The following is a 21,454-nucleotide window of genomic DNA, read 5'->3' on the forward strand; positions in this document are numbered from 1 at the left end:
TGTCATCTATTTGCTTGCAACTTTTCCTTTTGCACCTGTCATTAGCAGGGTGCAAAGTGGTGAACAAGATGGAACAATTAGTCTCCTCTTGTTAGACATTTCTTGCACTCTTTGGCCATTGGAAAAGTATGGCTAAGTGGAGTCAAGGAAGCACTGAGGAATTACTTGAGGCCTGTTTTAAAATGCAATGGAACTCTTATGAGTGCTTCAAATTATTACTTATTTTTGAGTAAAGATTAATAAATGTATTAGTGGAAATGAGGTGTAAATAGGTCTTGGTAATAATGAAAAAGACAAACAATTTCATTACTCTGCTCCTCAAACACGAGATAAAACTGTTCCTTTGATTTCATAGCATTATTACCAAAGCTGAAGTCCCAAAGGCAGTGACATCCTGAGCCCAGAGAAGGCTGTGGGTTTGCCCTTTGGTCATGTGGGGGTGGCTGTGCCCCTCTTCAGTCACCTAAACAGACAAAACAAGCCTCTCCTCAAGCAGAGGGAGTGCCCCAAAGATGGGGAGAAAACAAAGATAAGTGGTTTTAAATAGCTCAGAGATCATTCTGAAGCAAGAATACAGAGAATGTAATGCACTGGTTGTATAGAGTGGACTATTAGTGTTAAATAATCAGTGAAATCTTACAGAACACATCTACTACAAAATCATACATTTGCTTCTACGAAGATGTCTCAGACATCTTCATCAGCCGAAGATGTCAGCTCACAGAATATCAAAAATAAAGAGGCTATATTGTATTCACACTTCCTAAGTGATATATGTTGTAAAGTGTGAGGTGCTTCATAATAAATGGATAGTTTTGTGAAGAGAACTTTAAAAAAAGTCATTGTTTTAATGAGGTGCTGGTGTCCTCCCTGCCCAGATGAAATCTTGTCAGGAATGGAGCAGTGCTGTGGCCCTTGCTGTTGTTCAGCCCAAACTGAGCATGAAGAGAACTACAGAAACAAGAATTTCCTTGCTCCCACTTCTGAGGCAGCAGTAGCATGGGTAAGCATTAAATGAGTGTAATGTGTGGCAATCCTGCAGAACTGCTGTGCCCACACTGACTGGAGCTCTGCCCATGGCTGGAGTGTGGTGCCAGCTGGGCAGAGCAGGAAAGCTGGGCCATAGCTGTGCTCTGGCACTGCTGAAATTCCACACATGTGGTTTGGGGTCAGAAAATACGATTATGTTAACAGCTACAAATATGATCCAGGCTAAAGAATAACTCTTGCTAATCTCTGCATCAATTCCTTAGCAGGGCACTGAGTCTGATCCAGCCCTGGTGACAGCTGCAGGACTTGTTCAGCTGACATAAATGGAATATCTTTGATGTTGGACTTAGGAGAATGGGTGGGGCTGTCATGTGTTGTTGGGAGGGACATTTTCTCATGTGGTGATTTGCATGGATTTTGGTGGCTTTTGCAAGGTACATCCAGGGATAAGAGTTTCAGTGAATCAGCACTGCTTACTGACACCCTCTGGACATCTCAGTGTCTCAATCCTTGTGTACTGTGCCTGGCCAGTGGTCTGATATAATCCACAGTCAAAAAACAGTCAGAAAGAGGGGATGGTATGTGACAAATGTAATGTCTTTCTCTAATGCAATAGTTTTTAATTAGAGATTGCTGCCATGTCTTCTATTACAACTTTCTATTGACTCAATGTTCATATTGAGTAAAATATAGGGCTTATTTACATTCTTCGTGTTATACAAACAATTTAAAGATTATCCCTGTGTCCAGGAGGCTCTACTTGCCTGCTCTTTATAAGCTCAGTTTTGCCAGGAGATTCTTGCTTCTCTATGGTATGTGCTGGAATTGATAAATCAGGTTTTACTTTGAAAAAGTGGAGAAGTCTAACTCAGGATAAACATTAAAGCAAAAACATTACCACTTTACAGATTAAATACTCAATTCTGAACAAAAGACAAGTCAATGCACATATATACAGTCCCATTGAGATTACAATATTATCACATAACTAATTTTAAAGAGATAAGAAACCTCACTGCACCCTGGTAGACTTATTAAAGATAAGGTAAAATTTATTAGAAAAAGAAATATAAAAAAAAATGTTCATAATAAACATTTTTTGTAGGACTTCCCCAAAGTTTTATTCAATGTATTCATACTATCTTGATCTGTAGATAAGACTGGACATTCTAGTGAATATTCAATATTGGGAGCCTCAAGTTGAAGCTCCCTTTACATGATACTGCTGACTCATCTCTAAGCAACTCCTGCAGACTGGAACTGACTGTGAGAGGTTCTAGAAAACAATGGAAAAGGAAGTATTGATTCAGCATATTTAAATTACATACAAGTTTTCAAAAAGTCACTAAAAGTGATGGAAGGAACTTGTTATATTTCAATGGACAGTGGATGAGGCTGAGCAGCTTCAGTCTCCCAGCCCCTGTATGGGGCTCTGCCCTGTGCAGATCCAGTGGTGGGACCACGGCCTCATTTCAGAGCTGGTCTCACAACCTGGCAAGGTGAGCAAGCTGGAGAAGAGAAGGTCTGAGAAGGGAGTGAAGATGCAAGGACTTGGTATGAACAGACCTTACAGGTCAGAGGCATTTTCCTGTTTATTTGTAAATAAGATAAACAGTGGCAGCACCAGGCTTTGCTGCCTGTCCATGGCCCTGGCTCACACTCAGTGTGCCTGTCACAAACTCACTGCTATAGCACTATTTGTCTTGCACATCTAAGGCACTGATTTCCTGCTGTCTTGTACCTTGTGCAGATACTTGTCTCAGAGCCAGCTGCCTTAAACTGTGCTGGATTTGATGGATGAGTTTTATTTGCAGCAGCTCTTTCCAGATTGCTGAGACATCTTTGATCTTTGTTGCTATGTACCTGGTCAGCAAAAGAGAATCATCAGCAAGATGCAACTTTCTTAGCAGATTTTTAGCTGATGCTACATTTTAGAAAATGTTATCTTTTATGTATGGTTTCACTCAGATAACTGTTTCCTGATGCCTTCCTCAGTTCTCAGATGTGACGTTAATCTAGGCAAGCCCACAAACCCAATATCCTGTCAATTCTGGATGCCTGCAGCACAAAGGAAGGGAAAACCAGCTTTTTTCCTGCATGGACTAGAATATATTGTTTTACTGGATTTTTGATGCAAAAGCAGCCAAGTTCAGTGGCAATTCAATCCTATATTAAAGCAAGATAAAGACCTATTGCAAACTTCAGATGACTTGTTATCTGTAGCATGATTTTGCTGAATTACAAGAGCAGAGGCCATTTTCTGAGTGTTTTAAAAATAAATTTTACAAGTACAGCCTGTACTAGACAGTGCACAAAAGAGTGGCTTAGCACAATCTAATGATCATGGAAAGCACAGCTGTCCAGAGTAATTGAGAAACTCCGGGAAGATTGCTCAGTCTAGTGAATGGCCAGGACATTGCAGTGCTGGGGCTGAGGGCTGATCACATCCCACTCCTGTACTCACCCTTTCCAGCTAAATACTTACCAGGAGGCAGAAGAGATTATCAGTAAGGTGAAAATCAAATACTGCCTGTTCCCCTGTTTTCTAGTAATGCAGCACCAACACAAGGTATAAAGCTTTCTAGACTCCTGCTTAACTCTGATTTACTGTAATACCAGCTGTAAAATAACATAGAATTACATACCATTTTTATTTCACTATTATTAGGCCTCAGTGAATTACTTTTATTTATCTCATCATTGAATGAATTTGCAGTATGCACATTCTAAGTAATAAAAGAAGTACTTTTATATATCAAACTATTTGAAAGATCTTAATTTTGGATTTACTTTTATTTAATCATACAGAAGTACAATTACTAAAACAATTCCTGTGACTCGTTTCCATATCTTGATAGCCAAGCAAACATGGCTATATAATGTGTTATATTGTACTTTAAAAATTCTATGTTTAATGGTAACATCCATAGCTGGCAAAGCCATTCCTGATGTTCCTTAGAACCACAGTGTTAAGTACCAATGACAGTTTTATTTTGCAGTACAATTCAGGAGAGAATTACTCTAGTTCAGTGATATTCACTGGAAATTTTTCTTCTTCAATGGTGAGGGATTTAAATGCACAAAAACTGTGGTTTAGGGCATGTTAATAAACAATATAAACAATATACTCAAGGAAAAAAGTACATTTCCTTAACTTGAAACCTAGAGTTGGAATTTGAAAGTTATGACTCATTCTGAGCTTTACACTGTCTGCAGTGTAGGGCACTTTCTGGTTTTCCAACTAGAGCACGTCTATAATACTAGAATAATTCAAGTCAAATAAATGGATTTAGAATGAAAAGGCATGAATTTGTCTACAGAGAGTTGGGGTATAAAGTAGAAATATAATTATCAGAGACTCTTTTTCCACTGGCTATTTTTCTAAAACTCAGCATTTACGGAGACTCTGTTTTAATGAAGGGAGTTTTGTTGTTTTTTTTTTTTCTTGTATTGTGTGTTGTATGCATTTCTTAGATAGATAGATGGATAGATAAACTAAGACTACTATAAATTATAAAAATACAGCTGGAGAACCAGTAAACATTTTAGAATAAATATGTTAAAATCTGTATGGTTGCTTTCTGAAATACTAATCTTTTGAAGAGTGTTGGGATAGCTAAAAACAGTGACTATAAAAAAGTGAGACAGATATGCAACAAATATGTTGAGCTATTGTTTATTGTATTCAAATACAAGGTCACCAAATTAATAAGTGGATCTTAGGCACTGTTATGGACAGAATCCAAGCAACTTGCTCAATGTTTTATTATTTACTGCTCGCTATTTATTAAAGAAAACTTCCACAGAAGTGGAAGGTTACCTCATCTTTTTGCATTTGAACTGTGGGATATGTTCTCTGTCTGGGAGATGTTACAGCTTCACAGATGTCTCCCAGATGGTTCTCTGATCCAGTCATACACAGAAGTCAGGTCAGCAACTTCGGAAATAAAATTCAACTCACAGGAAATACTTATAGTTTATTCAGCATGCACCAATATGACCTTTATTAGAATTGAAGGAAAAAGAAGAGAAAATGTTTACATACTTAGAATAGAAAGCTTTTGGTGAAAATATCAGAGAAACTTTTAGTTTCACATTCCCAGGGCTTACCCAAAGTTTAAAAAAATGAAAGAAGAAATGTTTAATAGAATAATGAACTTTTTGGTAAAAAAAATTAATGAAATTTTTAGTTTGCTATTCCTGAGGCCTACTCAATGTCAAAGACATTTGACACAAAATACCTATTTTTCACATATCCTAAGTGCCTTTTTAACATATAGACACCCAACTTAGGCACTCTGCAAACCCTGCATTCAAAATGATAATAAATATTAATGTTCATAGGTATCTATTTGAGGTGTTAAAGACTAACTCCATGATCCCTAAAGCCAATTCAGGAAGAAAAGCTACTAAAAAGTGCTCTGTGTTATAAATCTCCAGGGCAAGGAAAAGCAGCAGCATCTCAGGCACATGTTAAAGAAAGGAAAAGGATCCTGCTCTTGTGGGGTCAGCTCACAGCCAGAGCAGCAAGCAGAAACCCCATGTGGTGGGACAGTAGGAGCACTGGGCTGGCACAGGGAACACAGCAGAGCATGTTTGCTTGTAATGTTCACGGAGAGGCCACAAAAGAAAACAGATGACTGAAACTTGCACTTGTATGCAGTTCCAGTTACTAGTGTCATCTTTCCAGCAGCGTCATTTGATATGTGCTCCATTTTTTAGCTCCTTTGAAGCATTCTTGCTGCACACCAAATTCATTTTAAATTGCCAGGTGGGGTACTTATTTGTGCCAAATGTAACAATTAGTTATCAAGTAGATTTTCATATTCTGAAGGTAGATGGTACATTTTAAAGGTTTTACAGAATGCTGAGGTCACTGTGCTTGTGTCCTCTTGGTGTCAGAGCCCTCAAGGCACCAATAGGCTTTAAGGGCTGTGACCAGCCTCAGCTGGAGCCTCCACTCACCCACCTGTCCATAGGCCCAGGGGCTGTTTTAAAGCTGAGCTTTGGCTTTCAGTGGCATGGGCAGCACTGCTGGAGGGATGCTGGGCTAGATCAGTGCTGGTCACACCAGTCCTTGGCCACTGAGCTCCTTGCTTTGGGCCTCAACCTGCAGACTTCACCTGGGACTGTTGCAGTGCTGTGGAGCTGCCTGGCAATCCTGGAACTGATCCTGGTGTGCGGGGCTGGCTGTCTCTCCATGGCAGAGCTGTATCACCACAGTGACCTTGTCCTGTGATGTGGACTCTTAGTTGGGTGTGGGAGCTCTCTCTGGAGGTTTCCTGCTCACCTTGCTCAGGTGCTGTGGGGTTGTGCCCTGGCTGCTCCATTTTTTCCAGCTCCTACCTTGCCTTTCCTGATGGCCAGAGGCTGCCCACTGAGGCTTACTCTTGTGCAGCTTGTCCTTAGTCTTCAGTCTATCTTCTCATTATGCAGTGGTAATTAATATTTATTAGATTTTATTTGTATCTTTCTGTTCTTGATTTTCTATTCTATTTTCTCTTCAGGTTTTCAGCTAATTTTGCCCTTCTTTTCCTACCCTTCTTCTCAGGCTCTCACTGAACCTCCTAGTTGTAGATCTCACTACAAATTCCCCTGTCTCCTTCCTCTAGGAAATCCCTGACAGTTGTCTTCAGTAGAACTACTTCATGCCTATCCTTGATGAATGAAGATTTATGACTTCATCTGTCCCTAAATCAAGCACTTCCTCAGGCCACTTCCTCACAAAATGCATCAGAAGAATTTTACTGCAAGTGAAAGGGAGAGAGAAAAATCTCAGGAGTTATAAGAGCAGTAATAATTTATTATATACTCTTAGTGAAATCCAAGAAAGGTCACTGCACTTAGAGGATTGAGGAGAAGTGGGGGGTTGGGTGTGGAATAAAATGCCAAGCTCTCCCTTATTTGAATCTTAGGTGTATAAACCCGAAGCTCCTCCTCTTTAAAATATTCATGTAAATTTTCTCTTGCCAAAATTATTGCTGAATAAGCAGAAAGGAAAATGCCATCTTGTTTGGTTTGGTTTGGTTTGGTTTGGTTTGGTTTGGTTTGGTTTGGTTTGGTGTATTTCTGGGCTTAAGTTCTAGAATAGGTAATAAGTTAGAAGAATGCTCTGCAGTAAATGCAGCATTTGACAGATGTGCTTCTTTCAGAGCAGACAAGTTTTCTCCACTAACTAATGCATATGCAAAATGTAAATAAGGATTTGCTATTTGGTCCTGTCCATCTGGGAGTACAAATCAGAGACATTAATAGGAGGCTTCATGAACCCCATGCAGGCTTTGTGATGTATTTTCTACACTGATGAACTGATTTACAAAAAAAGGGGATAGGTGTGGAAAAAAAGAAAAATATAAACCACAAAGCCAAGCAAACAATAAAAATTAAAAATAACAAAAAAAAAAAAAAAAAAACAAACAGAAACCAAACCAACAATAAAAAATTAGGCAAAAGGAAAAAAACCCCACAACACTACCAGAAAAAAAAATCTCTGCAAACCAAAGCCCCTCAACAGCACCTGACTACAGCCACACAGGGACAGTGAAGCTCTGCCTCAGCACAGCTCTTGGAAGTAGCACCAAAGCAGCTTCCTCTTATCCCTGTTGTTACAGCAGCAAGGGGCAGCTCTCGCAGGAAGCAAATCATTCATTTCCCACTCCCCCAGCATTCATGTTTACAGCTTTCTGGTCCAAACATTTTGCTGAATATGAGATTGGGGTTTGTTTGGGGTTCTTTTTCCGACTATGTGAAGCAATTGAGATATCAGGTTTATTACAAATTCTTTTTCTATGACAGGGATCAAACCACAACAGCCAAAGTTTCTACATTTCCAAACTTTTCTTTGTCATTCAGATTGTCAAAGGCTTTTTATGGCCTCCTGACTGCCATGGTCCCAAGGCTGTGTTCAACAGTGCCTTGTTTCCCTTTGTTCCACCATTTCATCTCACTGCTATATCCCTATAGCAGATGCAAAGGCTACTTTAGTAACTAAAAAGGCAGTTTTTCTTCCTCCTAAATTAAGGAACTAAGAGTAGGAAATTCCAGTGATCCTCTAGACAGAGTATGCCATCTGCACATTCTCCTTTGATGAACAGTAAATTTAAATTGCAGCTTTCCTGGTGGCTTTGTGATCTGAGCCATATTGAATGCTCAGACTTCAATCCAGGCAGTGATTAATGGGACTCGTGGGATTGCAGCCTGCTCCCAAGGGGCTCTGCTTGAGGCAGAGTGCCCAGCCCCAGCCCGTGGGAGCTTTGGGCACAGGGAGCACTCTGTGGGTAACACTGGGATACCATGAAACTCCATGGAGTGGCCTTGCCTAAGGTAGCCTGATCTGACAAGTATTTATAGGAAAAAAGAATTACTAAGATGATGATCTTTCACTTACAGACCTCTTCCAGATCATTCTGGAGGCACACAGATGAAGGCAATGCCATGCTTCACTGCATAGATTTTATTAAAACTGCACTACAAAAATAACTGTCCTAAATGTATAAACAAGTTGGTTAGGCCCAGAGTTTTTTTATATAGAAAAAGAATGTTTGTCTTGGGAGGAAAATTATTACTTAAATATCATAATATAAACATGACATAATTTCTTTTATAAAATCTAGGCGAAAAAGTGGACTTAGGAGAGTGTGCACTTGAAAGCCTTTCAAAGCAGTCATGCTCGTATTCAGTGGAAGCAGAATAATAACACACTAGATAAAAACACTAATTAGGGTACAACAAACATGTGCTAGGGGGAAATACAGCCATTTATAGTTGTGTCTTAAATGAAGCGGAGCTGCAAAGTAAATTTTATAGACACTCTGCAGTGGAAAGAATTTAGCCACTAGTAAAAACCCTTATGTTTTGTTGTTTGGCTTAAAATAGTCTCTTCTCATTCTCTTATACTTCTCCTTTTAAATAAGACCTGATTCCAATCTTTAGGCTGACTTTGGCACAATATATAAGGTGTAGATGTACACATCAGATATTAATGATTGTTTGAGCTCTTCTATGTAGCAGTAAAAGTGGGGAGTCCACTTCATTCCCATATGAAATTTGTTATCCTTTTCTGTGATTGACAGAAAGCCTTTGTGATAAGTGAGCTGCTGTAATTCAAGTTAATAAATCTCTAGAAGACTTTTAAAGTTATCAAAGGAAATTCTCTTTGCAGCAGGGAAGATTCTTCTACAAGAAGAATGAAATTCTCACCAATGAAATTCTGTCAGAGAAGAAGTAGATGTACTTCTTACAAAATACTTTACTTCGTAAAAAATAGAGTTGAGACACAAAGTTTTAAAAAAATCACTCAAACAAAATAGGAGTCTGTGGAGTATCTTACAATATAAGACTCCTCAGTTTGGGAAATATATATTTTTAAAATGGAAATTATGGTGATGAAGCCTCTTGTATCAATTTTAGTCCTTGCAGTTGTATACCAGTAGTTTTAAGACCAGAATAAATTCATGAATATATTCTTACTGCTGATCTTACCAACACTGCACACAGTACCTGGATATCAGTGGGACTGTTGGTGAAACAAGGGTACAAACTGCCTGGTCATGGGGTAGAAGAAGAAAAACAAGTGGCTTTTAACCACTGCTGTGAGTCTTGGAAGCAAAGGCTGGTCTCTAGTTAAGGCTGAAGAAAGCCAGAGGATTTTCTGTGGTGCTGCCCCATGAGAATGAGTTACTGCAGGGACACTGCAGCTGTGTGGGCATGGGCTGGGCACAGTGGCACAGTATTTTCAGCAACTTTTAATGGTAAGTTCTTCTCTTGAGGAGTTTTAAACTTCAGGTACTTGTTGCCTATATAAGTATATAATATCTTTTATTGGAAGGCAGTATTAGGTGTTTTTGAAGGTGACACTGAGTTTGCATCTGGGAGTAAAATGAGTATTACCCTATGTATTCAGCAGAATTACTGCAACCTGGTGATTTTGTCCAAGCCTATCTCCAAGTAAATTAGTAAAAACATGTTGAAAATGAGAGTTAGCACAGTTATGTGACAGGAGCTCAGTTTCAGTACAATTGTTAATGAGTTTGCAAAAATGAAGCTTACTTTTAAAATGAATGTGAATAATCCCTCACCTCAGAGCCTGCTGTGGATAGAACAATGTCCCAGTGAAGTTGCAATTGCAGTGTCATGCAGGCATTTCCCAATCAGACCCCAGTGTGAGTGGCAGATGCCATTTCAGTGAGAGAAAAACAAGCTTTATGTACTCCTTACCTCTCAGAGAGTGTAATTTCCTTGCTTACATATTGAAAATAAGATCCAGATCTCTGACTGGCAGAAGTGTGCTACATGCATGTCTAAAAGTGGGAAAGGCAGATATTAAGCTGGTTCCAAAGCTCTTTTCTGCTGGAACTGACTGGCACTGACCTAGCTTGCAAGCTGTTCTGAATTGTATAAGCTGTTTTCATTCCTCCTCTGGTTTTGACATATGGGGATCACCTGAATGGAGCTGTGCCTTTAGCACTTCTGTACAGAAGGTAGCTGGCTGAGTATTGCTTTGTCTGCTGCAATCAGTACAGCCTTCTTGTATTAACATTTCTGATAAGAAGATGGAAGGACTGCTGCAAAAAATAAAATGTGTTTGCAGGAGTTCATAGAAATGGCAAATGGTGAAAAATAATTAGCTCACATGAAAGAATGCTGTTCTCTTGAAATCACTTTGAGAAGATCATCAGTACAATGGTGTCTGATGACTTGTGGAAACAGAAAACAGGAATAATCCCTATGCAAATAAATAAGATCACCCATTTTTTAGCAGTAATTGCTAAACAGATATGTCCTCCTTAATTCCAAATGCTCTTACAGCACAGAAAGTAAATTACACAACTGAAATTAAACCCCCCATTCTAACTATGTAGCACAGAAAAACAGAAAGGACTATGAATATAAACCTGAATTAGATATCTCAAGTCTCTTCTCAGTATACTTTCCCCTTTTTGCAGAAGTCTTTACTCAAAGCAGTCCACATCGGCACCTAGAGAGAAGAACATCAGAACAGCCTCAAAAATAATGTGAATTTCCCCATACTGTTAGAAAGAGTTATTGCTCAGATGTCTGATCTATATGGATTTTTATAGAAACTAACCAGCCTATATGTGCTTACAGCTACAATGCATATAAGAAAAAGAAAACACCAACTTTTCATATTAAAAATGCTACAGAGTTCCATTAAATAAACCAAAATAGTGACAGTACAGTATCATTGGCAATTAGGAGTCACAGCATCATCTAGTGGTCAGATATGAAAAGGAGAATTCTTGGTGAATGGACTATGCATTGTTTTTGTATTTTATGCTGACAAAAAATTAGCAGCATAAAGGAAATGGCTGCTTATGCAGTAACCTGACATAAAGCCTTCATTAAATATTAATTTTCTCTTTTTCTCTCTCTCTAGAGAGGTGCAAAATCAGCTGCAATCTTATCACCTCTCATTGCCCCCTTTCATCCCACAGTTCTACTGGGAAAGCCATGCTGGCCTTTAACCCGTTAACATGTGATTCTGCCCAGTGAAAATCAGCTTAAGTCAATGAGAAGCATCTGTTTTTCTGGGCTTCTCTAAAAGTTTAGACATAAGTTCAAAGACCTGTTTTTCTTCTGAAGACATATTACTGCCCATGTCCCAAAGCTCACCATCAAAACCTGAAGGGATGGATGCTGGCTGGCTCCTGCTTCCTTTCAGCAACATTTCAGTTCTGTGGGTTATCCCTAGAACAGCCAGATAGGGAATTGTCGTTCCTCACACGGGACACCATTCGTGGGGATTGAGGGAAACAGACCATGCTATGCAAGCAAAGCTCTCTGTTGCATCAGTTTACCAGTATTTATAGGTCTCCAAGTTCTGTCCAAAATTTTCCACTCAGACCCCTTTGCCCCCGTTCCCTTAGTAACACAATCTTCTTGGTTATCATTCTGTCACCAGCAATGTCCTTGTGACTTTCTTTTGCCAGAGCAGTCAGAGTGACCAGACAGGATGTCTTCAATTTTGTTGTTGCCTTGTGTTTATCTCATCCAGGACCAAGAGGATGGTCGTACTACCAGTTCAGCTTCTGCAGCTTTCTGATTGCCACATTTTGGAATATTTTTGATAAAGTATCTTTGTTTATGTGATTTGAAAGAGTGCAGTTCTGGATTAGGGTGCAAGGCTCATGGATCACTCAGTTTATGATGGCATATAATCATGTGAAAAGGTATTTTATCTTCAGCTGTTGGGTTATTCAGGAGAAAAAACAAACCCAAGGAATGATATTGATCTATCTACCTAAATAATAACTGATAGCATTGATCCATGTGAATTTTGACAGCTGCTACAGGAAGTTTGCCATCTTGCAGGCACATAAATAGCTGGTGAAGAGACCACAGCCTTACACTGAAGGCACCATGAAGATCCTTCTCCTCCTCCTCGCAGCTGCAGGGCTTTGCTGGGGGCAGTACAACCCCAACACTGTCCCAAAGAGAACCTCTATTGTGCATCTCTTTGAATGGCGCTGGCAGGACATTGCTGAGGAGTGCGAACGCTACTTAGCTCCTTATGGATTTGGAGGAGTTCAGGTGAGTTGTTTCCTGTGAGTAGCAGGAAAATGGCATTGTAAAATTTGATTAATCATTTGATTAATAATGCCTGAGTTTGAGACAGTCTTCTCTAAGTAACTTTGCTGCTGTGGAGGGAAGGTAGGAAGTACTAAGTGCTTTAGAAGCAACCTTAACTCTGCAGGGCCCTGTAGGGGTGAATGATGGTGTATATCTTGCAGATCAGTTACTAAGGGGCATGCTGAAAGGCTTCCCCTGAAAGCCAAGTAGAGCATAAAGCTCTTTACCTGAAAGCTAGGGAGAAGGTAGATCTCTTTACCTTGTTCTAAAGGAAGAATGGAAGCAGTGAGGTTTGGCATTCCTAAGGCTGTCACAGTTACAAGTAAAAATAATTCCTGTGGCTTCGGCCCTTCCATGCCCATGTCCTGGAAAGCAGACCCATGCTGGATGTGGGCAACTCACAGGAACAAACCAAAATGCCTTTCCTGCCAGTGTGCAAGACAGACATCTCACTGACCGGAACTTCTGCTGTGGGAGAGAGACTGGGTTGGGCGCTAACTTTCCTCTGAGGGCAGAGGTCCTGAGCGCAGATTTTGCCCTTAAAATGTTGAAGTAAAACCATTTGATTTCTTATTAAAGTACATAATTTCATCTGCAGGTTTCACCTCCAAATGAAAATCTTGTCATTACCAGCCCAAACAGACCCTGGTGGGAAAGATACCAGCCCATTAGCTACAAGATCTGCTCTCGATCAGGAAATGAAGAGCAATTCAAAGACATGGTGAAGAGATGCAACGATGTTGGAGTAAGTGCCTTGAAAATCTGCCTGATATGGCAAGAAGTGCTGTGTCAGCTGAGGGAAGGTGCTGCTTTCCTCAAAAGAGGTGTAAATTGAGAAGAAACTGAAAGGAAAAATAATCCACTGAATAGTGATTAGTGGCTGTCAGTTCACGTTTGCTACAAACACACTGAAATGCACACATTGCTTTTCCAGGTTCGTATCTATGTGGATGCTGTCGTCAACCATATGTGTGGGGCTGCAGGTGGCTCAGGCACACATTCTACCTGTGGAAGCTATTTTAATGCTGGAAACAGAGATTTTCCAGCTGTCCCATACTCTGGCTGGGATTTCAATGATGGCAAATGTCAGACTGGGAGTGGAGAAATTGAAAGTTATAATGACATCTATCAGGTAACTTCCCCTGGAAAAGTTTTCAGGTTTTTTTTTTTTTGACATGTTCTGTTTACTCTACAGTAAAATCAAATGGTGTAGTGCCTCACAAAACCTGTGCTTAGTCACTTGACAAGTGAATGAAGTGACCATAGGTATGTGTGGCCCAAAATATTCTAAGAACTGAGGAATCAAGAACCTATGTGCAGATGTTTGCTCCAGAAGTGAGCCCATGTGCTCCGCTCAGAGTGAGCTCATTTTTATAGTTTATAAACTCAGCTAATCATTACAAGGGGCCCCCTTGGAAAACTGCCAGCAGTGCAAGGTGGTGCTGTAGTTACACAACTTACTGGTTTTTGTAGTAAGAATATGCAGCAGTTTATTCTCAAGCTCTGCATTCAGCCTCTTTGCAGCAATACATTATAATGTTTCTGCACTTACACTGCTTCATGTAAGGCTTGTACTTCATGGGTTCAGATGGCTTCTTCTGTGGTAATCCCTATAAGACATATTTCAAATCCTGGATTACAATAAATTAAAGGTATTTCCAGTACAATGTCCACTCCCAGTTCCTTTGGACTAGAGCATCATGTTTAACGTTGCAATGAATTCCTCCCCTTCCCCCTGCTCTGGCCTAGACTTAGCCGGACCCTGCAGTCCCTCAGGTGCCAGCCCAGGCCATGGCCAGTGCCGGGATCAGAATGCCCCAGGGTCAGGGGATCAGCAGCACAGGCTGCAGCTGCAGCCCAAGCACAGAGCAGCCGCTGATGAGCCCTCGACTCTAATACACAGTGAGGCCAGTGAGCCCCACGGCAAGCACAGCAGCCTGTCAATTATCGGCCAAACTGCAGTAACAGCTGTAAATTCCATCTAGCACATTAATCATAGCCGTTGTTAATTCGAACACTTTGAGTCCCATGTTGGGCACCAAAGAGAACTTGTGGTTTAACTCAGCTGGCAGCTAAACACCATTCAGCATCCTACTTTCAGTGGGATGGGGCAGAGAACTGGAAGAGCAAAACTGAGGAAACTCATGGATTGAGATAAAGACAGTTTAATAGGTGAAGAGAAAGCTACACACATAAACAAAGAGAAACAAGAATTTATTCACCATTCCCATTGGAAGGCAGGTCTCCAGCTGTCTCCAGGACACGAGGGCTTTATCATGTGCAACAGTGACTTGTGAACACAAAACCTTCACTATGGATATCCCTCCCTCCCTTCTTCCCAAACCAATACAACCTCATTAACCACCACTCCACTTCTGCCCCTCCTTTGGTGTAATACACAGAAATCTTTTTTTTTTCTGTTGCCCAGGTCCGAGACTGCCGCTTGTCCAGCCTTCTGGATCTGGCCCTGGAGAAGGACTATGTGCGCTCAACGATTGCAGACTACCTGAACCGTCTCATTGACATGGGTGTAGCAGGATTCCGACTTGATGCTGCCAAGCACATGTGGCCTGGGGACATAAGAGCATTTCTTGACAAGCTGCATGATCTAAACACTCAATGGTTTTCTGAAGGAACTAAACCTTTCATTTATCAGGAGGTAATCTCCACATTTTCTCCTTTATGTTTGCCTTTGTCTTTTGTATCTCTTTTGCCTTCTAGAGAGAAGCAACAATACAACTTCATCCAACTTACCCTAGAAGGAGCTCACAATTTACTTAGAGCAGCCCTGCAGACATAGGCAGTTTTGAATTTAAAAATGCCTCCACAACAGATTGTCAATCAACTCTACCTTTCCTTTCGTCAGTCATGTTTTTACATGTGTCCCTCATGTCTTATTTTGAGTTTCTGTTGCTCTACACAGCACAAATACATAATTACTTTCTTAAGGTTAAAGCAAGAGGTCCTGTTAAGTTTTGTACACAGCATTGTTGGCCTTGGTGAGACAAGAAGGGATGCAGATTTTCTTTCTTGTACCAGGTGATTGACTTGGGTGGAGAGCCCATCAAAGGCAGCGAGTACTTTGGAAATGGCCGAGTGACAGAATTCAAGTACGGTGCCAAACTGGGGACAGTGATCCGCAAGTGGGATGGAGAAAAGATGGCCTACTTAAAGTAAGGAGGGAGGTGCTGCAACTTATCCAGGATTCACTGGATACACCAGTTGACAGGGTATCTTCAAGTCTGTGTTTTTGTTTAGGAACTGGGGAGAAGGCTGGGGCTTTGTGCCTTCTGACAGAGCCCTGGTCTTTGTGGATAATCACGACAACCAGAGAGGACACGGGGCTGGTGGAGCTTCTATTCTGACCTTCTGGGATGCCAGGTGAGGGATTGCTCTTGTGTGGGTGATGCTTCTTGCTTTTGCTTGTTTGCCTGTGTGTTCTCTGGCAGGTACCACATCTCATTCCTTGTTTGTCCACCAAACAGGCTCTATAAAATGGCAGTTGGTTTCATGCTTGCCCATCCGTATGGCGTCACACGTGTGATGTCAAGTTTTCGCTGGCCAAGATATTTTGAAAATGGAAAGGTGAGCTGTTAATGCTGAAGATGTATCCATGGGGATTAAGGGTGAGAACAGGGCCAGGGAAGTAGTCCAGTGCATTTCAGGTTGTCAGGGGATTTCCCTGTCCCGGGCTGGATGAAGGCAGTGAAACTTTGATGTTCCCTCTAGCTTTGTTGACCAGAGGGGTGCTCTACATTTTCAGTCAGAAGATATAAACCTGTCTTTTTATGACAGGACGTCAATGACTGGGTTGGGCCCCCAAGTAACGCAGATGGCTCCACAAAGACCGTTACAATTAATCCAGACACGACCTGTGGCAACGACTGGGTTTGTGAACATCGCTGGCGTCAGATCAGGTAGGGCACTGGGGAGAAACAAGAAGTAAAAGCAGTTGCTTTTGCTTCCCGCTCCATGTGGCTTTAGAGGTGTTGCAGGTGCAGTGGCAGACATGGCTTGTGTTTTCAGGAACATGGTCGTCTTCCGTAACGTGGTGGATGGTGAGCCTTTCTCCAACTGGTGGGACAATGGCAGCAATCAAGTGGCTTTTGGCCGTGGTAATAAAGGCTTCATCATCTTCAACAATGACGACTGGTAAGTCAGTGGCACAAATAGTGTCCCCGAGAGAACAATAGCATCCATCATCAGCAATCCAACTTGAGTTATTTGAGTGCATGCTCGGTCCAGAGAGCTAAAATGGGTGTGTAGGAGGGATGGGATCAGAAACCTTATTCTTAACAACATCCTTCCAAATAGAGAAGTAAGATCATGTTCAGAAATCTTACACACTTTTTTAAATACCTGTTTTAAAAACAATGCATAAATCATGTTTATTTTCTGATAGGAATATGAATGTCTATGTGCAAACTGGACTGCCTGCTGGTACCTACTGTGATGTTATTTCTGGACAAAAGGAGAACAACCAATGTACTGGAAAGCAGGTGTTTGTTTCTGGTGATGGAATGGCTAATTTCCAGATTAATACTGATGCTGAAGATCCATTTATTGCAATCCATGTTGATGCCAAGTTATAATTTGGAAGAAACAGCCTCCTCTGTTTGATCTGTGTATTACTGTTTCACCCATATGTTATTCCCTGCTTTTTGAGCATGAGTGACTCTCTATTGACTAATAAATGGCATTCAAATTGGAGAGTAATGTTTTTCCCTTAATGAATTAGATGTAACTTTATCCCCTCCTAACTAGTGGCAATGCAGTGATAGGATTTAAGGCAATGCAGCACTCCGGTTCCTGTGTAAGAAAAACATTGGAGAGGATAAAAAAAGAATGCAAGCCAGGTAAAATGGCTAAGCTAAAGTTCAGGATTTCCAGGGCTGATCCATGCACACCCACTTGTATCCCAGAGCAGCCACCTTGTGGGCTGTCAGCTATGAGCAGTGCCTACGTACAGAGTTTATCCCTTCCTTATGACCAACCAAGCCTGGGGTCTGGGTCACTGAGGGAAGTTGGGCTGTGCCAATCAGTTATTCCAGCCTGTGGCATCAGTGAAAGCAGCAGGTTTCCTGCTTCACAGTCAGCTTGTGCCTGGACAAAGCAGAGCCTGAGCTCTTGCATGCTTTGCCCCAGTGGTTTGAGGCCAGCAAACGCTCCCTGTGCGGGTGCCGAAGGTGCCTGAGAGCACACAATGTATGCAGGCATTGCTTCCACCTTGTGCCACTGGCTGAGGCATGGCAAATTCCTGCCTCTGGCGTGTTATACACCCTTAGTCTCTAATATCTCAAAGAAATAAGCAAACACCCTACAGGTTGGGCAGCTTTCCCAAATCCCTTGTCAGCTGTGAGAAAATGCGGAGGTAAAAGCAAGTGTGCAGGCCTTGCTGTGAGGCAGAATCTCTGCTAGGCCAAAAGTGGTGACTGCATCCCATTCCGGAGGGAAAAATGGAAGGAGGTTGTTCCAGTTTGAGGTCAAGTTTTAAGTTTCCTTTCTGTGGTGTTGGTGTGGATATTGGCTCTCAGTGTGCCCAAGGGCTCTGAGTGTCTGTCAGGGCAGTCAGGGTGTGGGAAGTGTCCCTGGCCCAGCACTGCCCCTCCCATCTGTCTCCCTCCTTGGCTGTGGCCAGCATCTCCTGGATCCGTGCACTCAGCCCCTGCACCAATGGAGAGGTGCCAGAGCCCTGGGCACCCCTGTGGCAGGGAGTTCATGGCCCTGGCAAACCGGTCATTGCCCAGAGGGGCAGGTCAGGGAGCCCTCGGGCCCCTCAGGAATTGACAGGAGCTGCCTTCAGCCCTGCACTCAGCTCTACCCCTGAGACACTGGGATTCCATCCTTTGCTATTCACACATTGCCCAATCCCAAATGGAATAATCAGCTCACATGCCAAATTGCAACTCCACCCCCAAGCCGCAGAGCTTCTGTGGCAAATGGCTGAAATGCCACACAGGGATCTGAGGTGTCCATAAATCAACAGGCTGAATATGGAGAGAGTTGTCTGTGCCTGGGAACAGATGTGGATCCACTTCCCAAGAATGTTGGGGTGTAATGAGAGTTTTCCTTAATGCAGGTTCAGGCAGCTCTGCGTTTCACAGTGGCATGAAAGAGAAAATGGAGAAAAAGCAATCATAAGAGTTCTTCTTTAGGTGTAAGTAAAATTTTGTGATCCAGATGTGGGCCACTGCTTTGAAAGGACCTAAATTGCATTCAGACCTTGGGTTATGTTCCTCTTATTTCAGGATTTTGGCACATTGCCTTATCATTTGAGCATAAAGATGATAAAGAAGGCAAGTGTCATCCAGAGCAACACCAGATCTTTCAGATAATTCACTAAACCCAGAGTAACAGTCGACCTTACTGCTGATCTCTAAGTTTTCAAAAGAATGTTAGTTCTAGGAAATGTTAATCTTAATTTTTATAATTTCTATTGCTACTCTTCTGTGTGAAGTGATGACAGTACGCTATGTGAAGTGATGACACTAAGGCCTTAATTTTTTTATTCCAGTGTTCAATGTAATATTGAAATTATGTTATGAAATGTTCAAATTTAAGGTAAGAGTTTGGCTGGGGCATAACAGGATGGCACAACAGATCTGCTGAATTGTAAAATTTTAGAATTTTTTGGCACAATGCAATATTTCATTTTCTGTTAGAAACGATGCTCACTTTCATTGGCCAAACCATGAATTTAGCTGTGTAATTATTCTGATTCCAGATATGCATTGTAAATTTAAGCTTATGTTCATTTATTTCATCTTTTTTTTCTATTTTTTTTCTTTTTGTCTTCCTCTCTGTTTATTTTTTTTTTTTCATTCATGAGTCACAGCATCATCTAGTGGTCAAATATGAAAAGGAGAATTTTTTCGTGGATTATCCATTGGTTTTGTATTTTATTCTGACAAAAAAATTAACACCAGAATGAAAATGACTGCCTATGCTCCGGAAAGCAGTTACCTTACAAAGCGTTTTTTAAATATTAATTTTCTCTTTTTGCAAAAAGTCATTTTTACTGAATCAGTAATCATTTTGCAGTCTCAGGTTGTGTGTATGCCTGCATAGCTGTGGGGGGCTGGCCTTGTGTGGGTGCCAGGTGCCCAGCACAGCTCCTCTCCGGCTGCCCTCCTCAGCAGGCAGGGCACAGGAACTGTGGCCAAAGGCTCCTGGACAGGGAACGTTGTCCTTGGTGAAACAGTGGCAGGTCCACCTTGGGGCCAGCTGGCACCTGAACTTCTGGAAGGGGAAACTTCCAGCATTTCTCACAGAAGCCAGCCCTGTAACCCCTGGCTACCAAAACCCTGCCCCACAAAGAACTGAGGCTGTGCAGTGGATGAAATGCAGCTCGCCCACGCCTGGAGCCTTGGTACCATGAACACCATTCTGGCAGGAACAGCCAGGATCCTAACAACCTCAGAAAGTCCCGAATGTTATGGTTGGATTTCAGTATTGACCTTGCTCTGAGTAGGAACTGGACTTGACGTTGACTGGACTCGAGATTGCTGCAAAAGGATCTCCCTTCTTTCCCACCTGAATGAGTGTGTAGTTCTGAGTCACACTGGTACTGCTAAACCACTTGCATTCAATCTCTGTATAAGCAAAGAACTTCTAAGCCATGGATTTCAACACAAAAACATGATGCATTGGTGTTGAAGAACTCTACTGTTCAAAAATCTACAAATTAAACATCTTGATAAGTAAAAAAGGTAAAATATTATTCATATATTTTGACTAAAGACATGATTGAGAGAAAGTTAATTTTTTTTTTTTTTTTACTTTCTGTGTCTTAGGAAAAGCACATACACATTTTTTATCAGCTTGACTTGCATGTTGCTATGTTAAACCTCTGCTCTAGCGGTGTTCAGCTTTAGCAGCCTGGTCTAACAAGGTAAAGAGACTTTGGAAGAGGTATTTTCTGAGGGGGATTTTGTGCTAGGAGGAACAAGGGGGCTGAAGAGCCATGAGATATTAGTTATTTCAAGTGAAACAATTCTTGTCAATTGTTCAGTATAACTAAAGAGTACATTGTTTCCTCAGCCTTCTCTAAGCAGAACTGGGAACAGCGTTCCTTAGTTCTAAGGGGAAAACATATTTGAAGTTATTTCATTATTTTACCATCTGGTGAATGATATGCACATTAATAACTGGAATGTACTAGAACACTGCGAGGGAAACAGGAAGGTTTCCTTTGCCTACAAGGTTCACAGATCTGCTGCATAAAATATTCTCTGAAGTCATTACCCAGGAGTGAACTACAAGTCAGGCCAATTTAAACAGGATGCAGCAGCACAGCCACCACAGGCTTGCATTTACAATTGTTATCTTCCCATCTGCTACAACTGCACATTGAGCAGCATACCCCAGAAAATCTTCTGGACTTTATACAAACCGCAAGCCACACACAGAACTGGCTTGGCTGGCCAGCGCTATTTTTGAAGTTTCAACAGCCTCAGAAAAAAAACAGTACTGCTGGCGTTATCAAGAGAGAAAATACACTGCTCTGTTTGCACACCGTGTCAATTATTCCACCTGCTTCCCACTTCATAGATATTTCTTAGCTTATGCTTATGGCAGCAACAAAAATGCAGTAACAAATCCCGTAAGAAACTGCTCCCACATATCTGCTTTTCTCATTGATCCCTTCAGAAGATCCTTTTTTACCCAGCTCCTTCCCAAACTGATTTGGATGAATTTGGATTGTCATCTGATGGAGCTAAGGAGACTGCTGTGCCCACCCACCATGGCCAGGCCTTTGCCCAATCTGTCAGTGCTCAGCCACCAAATGTGCCGGGCCAAGACCCTGCAGGTGCACTGTGCATAGCACCAGGTCCACCACGGCCGCTCAGGAACACTGAAGGGACTTTATTGACTG

General features: G+C 41.5%; 2 protein-coding genes across 3 annotated transcripts in view; both read left to right on the top strand.

Moving 5' to 3' along the window:
- The first annotated feature begins 876 nt into the window (after window positions 1–876).
- Window positions 877–17,278, top strand: LOC113458622 (pancreatic alpha-amylase-like). 2 transcript variants are annotated; one of them, XM_074546191.1, is made up of 11 exons: window positions 877–1,003; window positions 12,294–12,540; window positions 13,178–13,324; window positions 13,514–13,711; window positions 15,008–15,238; window positions 15,619–15,752; window positions 15,838–15,960; window positions 16,065–16,164; window positions 16,375–16,496; window positions 16,606–16,731; window positions 16,982–17,278. In XM_074546191.1, exons 2-11 carry the CDS (start codon window positions 12,370–12,372, stop codon window positions 17,169–17,171), a joined length of 1,542 nt encoding a protein of 513 aa, XP_074402292.1. In that variant the 5' UTR covers window positions 877–1,003; window positions 12,294–12,369; the 3' UTR covers window positions 17,172–17,278. The 2 variants fall into 2 exon arrangements, with proteins under 2 accessions (XP_074402292.1, XP_074402291.1); XM_074546190.1 differs by having other exon boundaries at window positions 12,322–12,540.
- LOC141729855 (pancreatic alpha-amylase) overlaps window positions 879–21,454 on the top strand; it is a 54,349-nt gene continuing 33,773 nt past the window's right edge. Inside the window, exon 1 of the mRNA XM_074546192.1 lies at window positions 879–1,003. The gene's annotated coding sequence lies outside the window, so the exon portion shown is untranslated. The remainder of the gene's footprint in view (window positions 1,004–21,454) is intronic.

This window comes from Zonotrichia albicollis, chromosome 8 (assembly GCF_047830755.1).
Source record: "Zonotrichia albicollis isolate bZonAlb1 chromosome 8, bZonAlb1.hap1, whole genome shotgun sequence".
NCBI classification, from domain to species: Eukaryota; Metazoa; Chordata; class Aves; order Passeriformes; family Passerellidae; genus Zonotrichia; species Zonotrichia albicollis.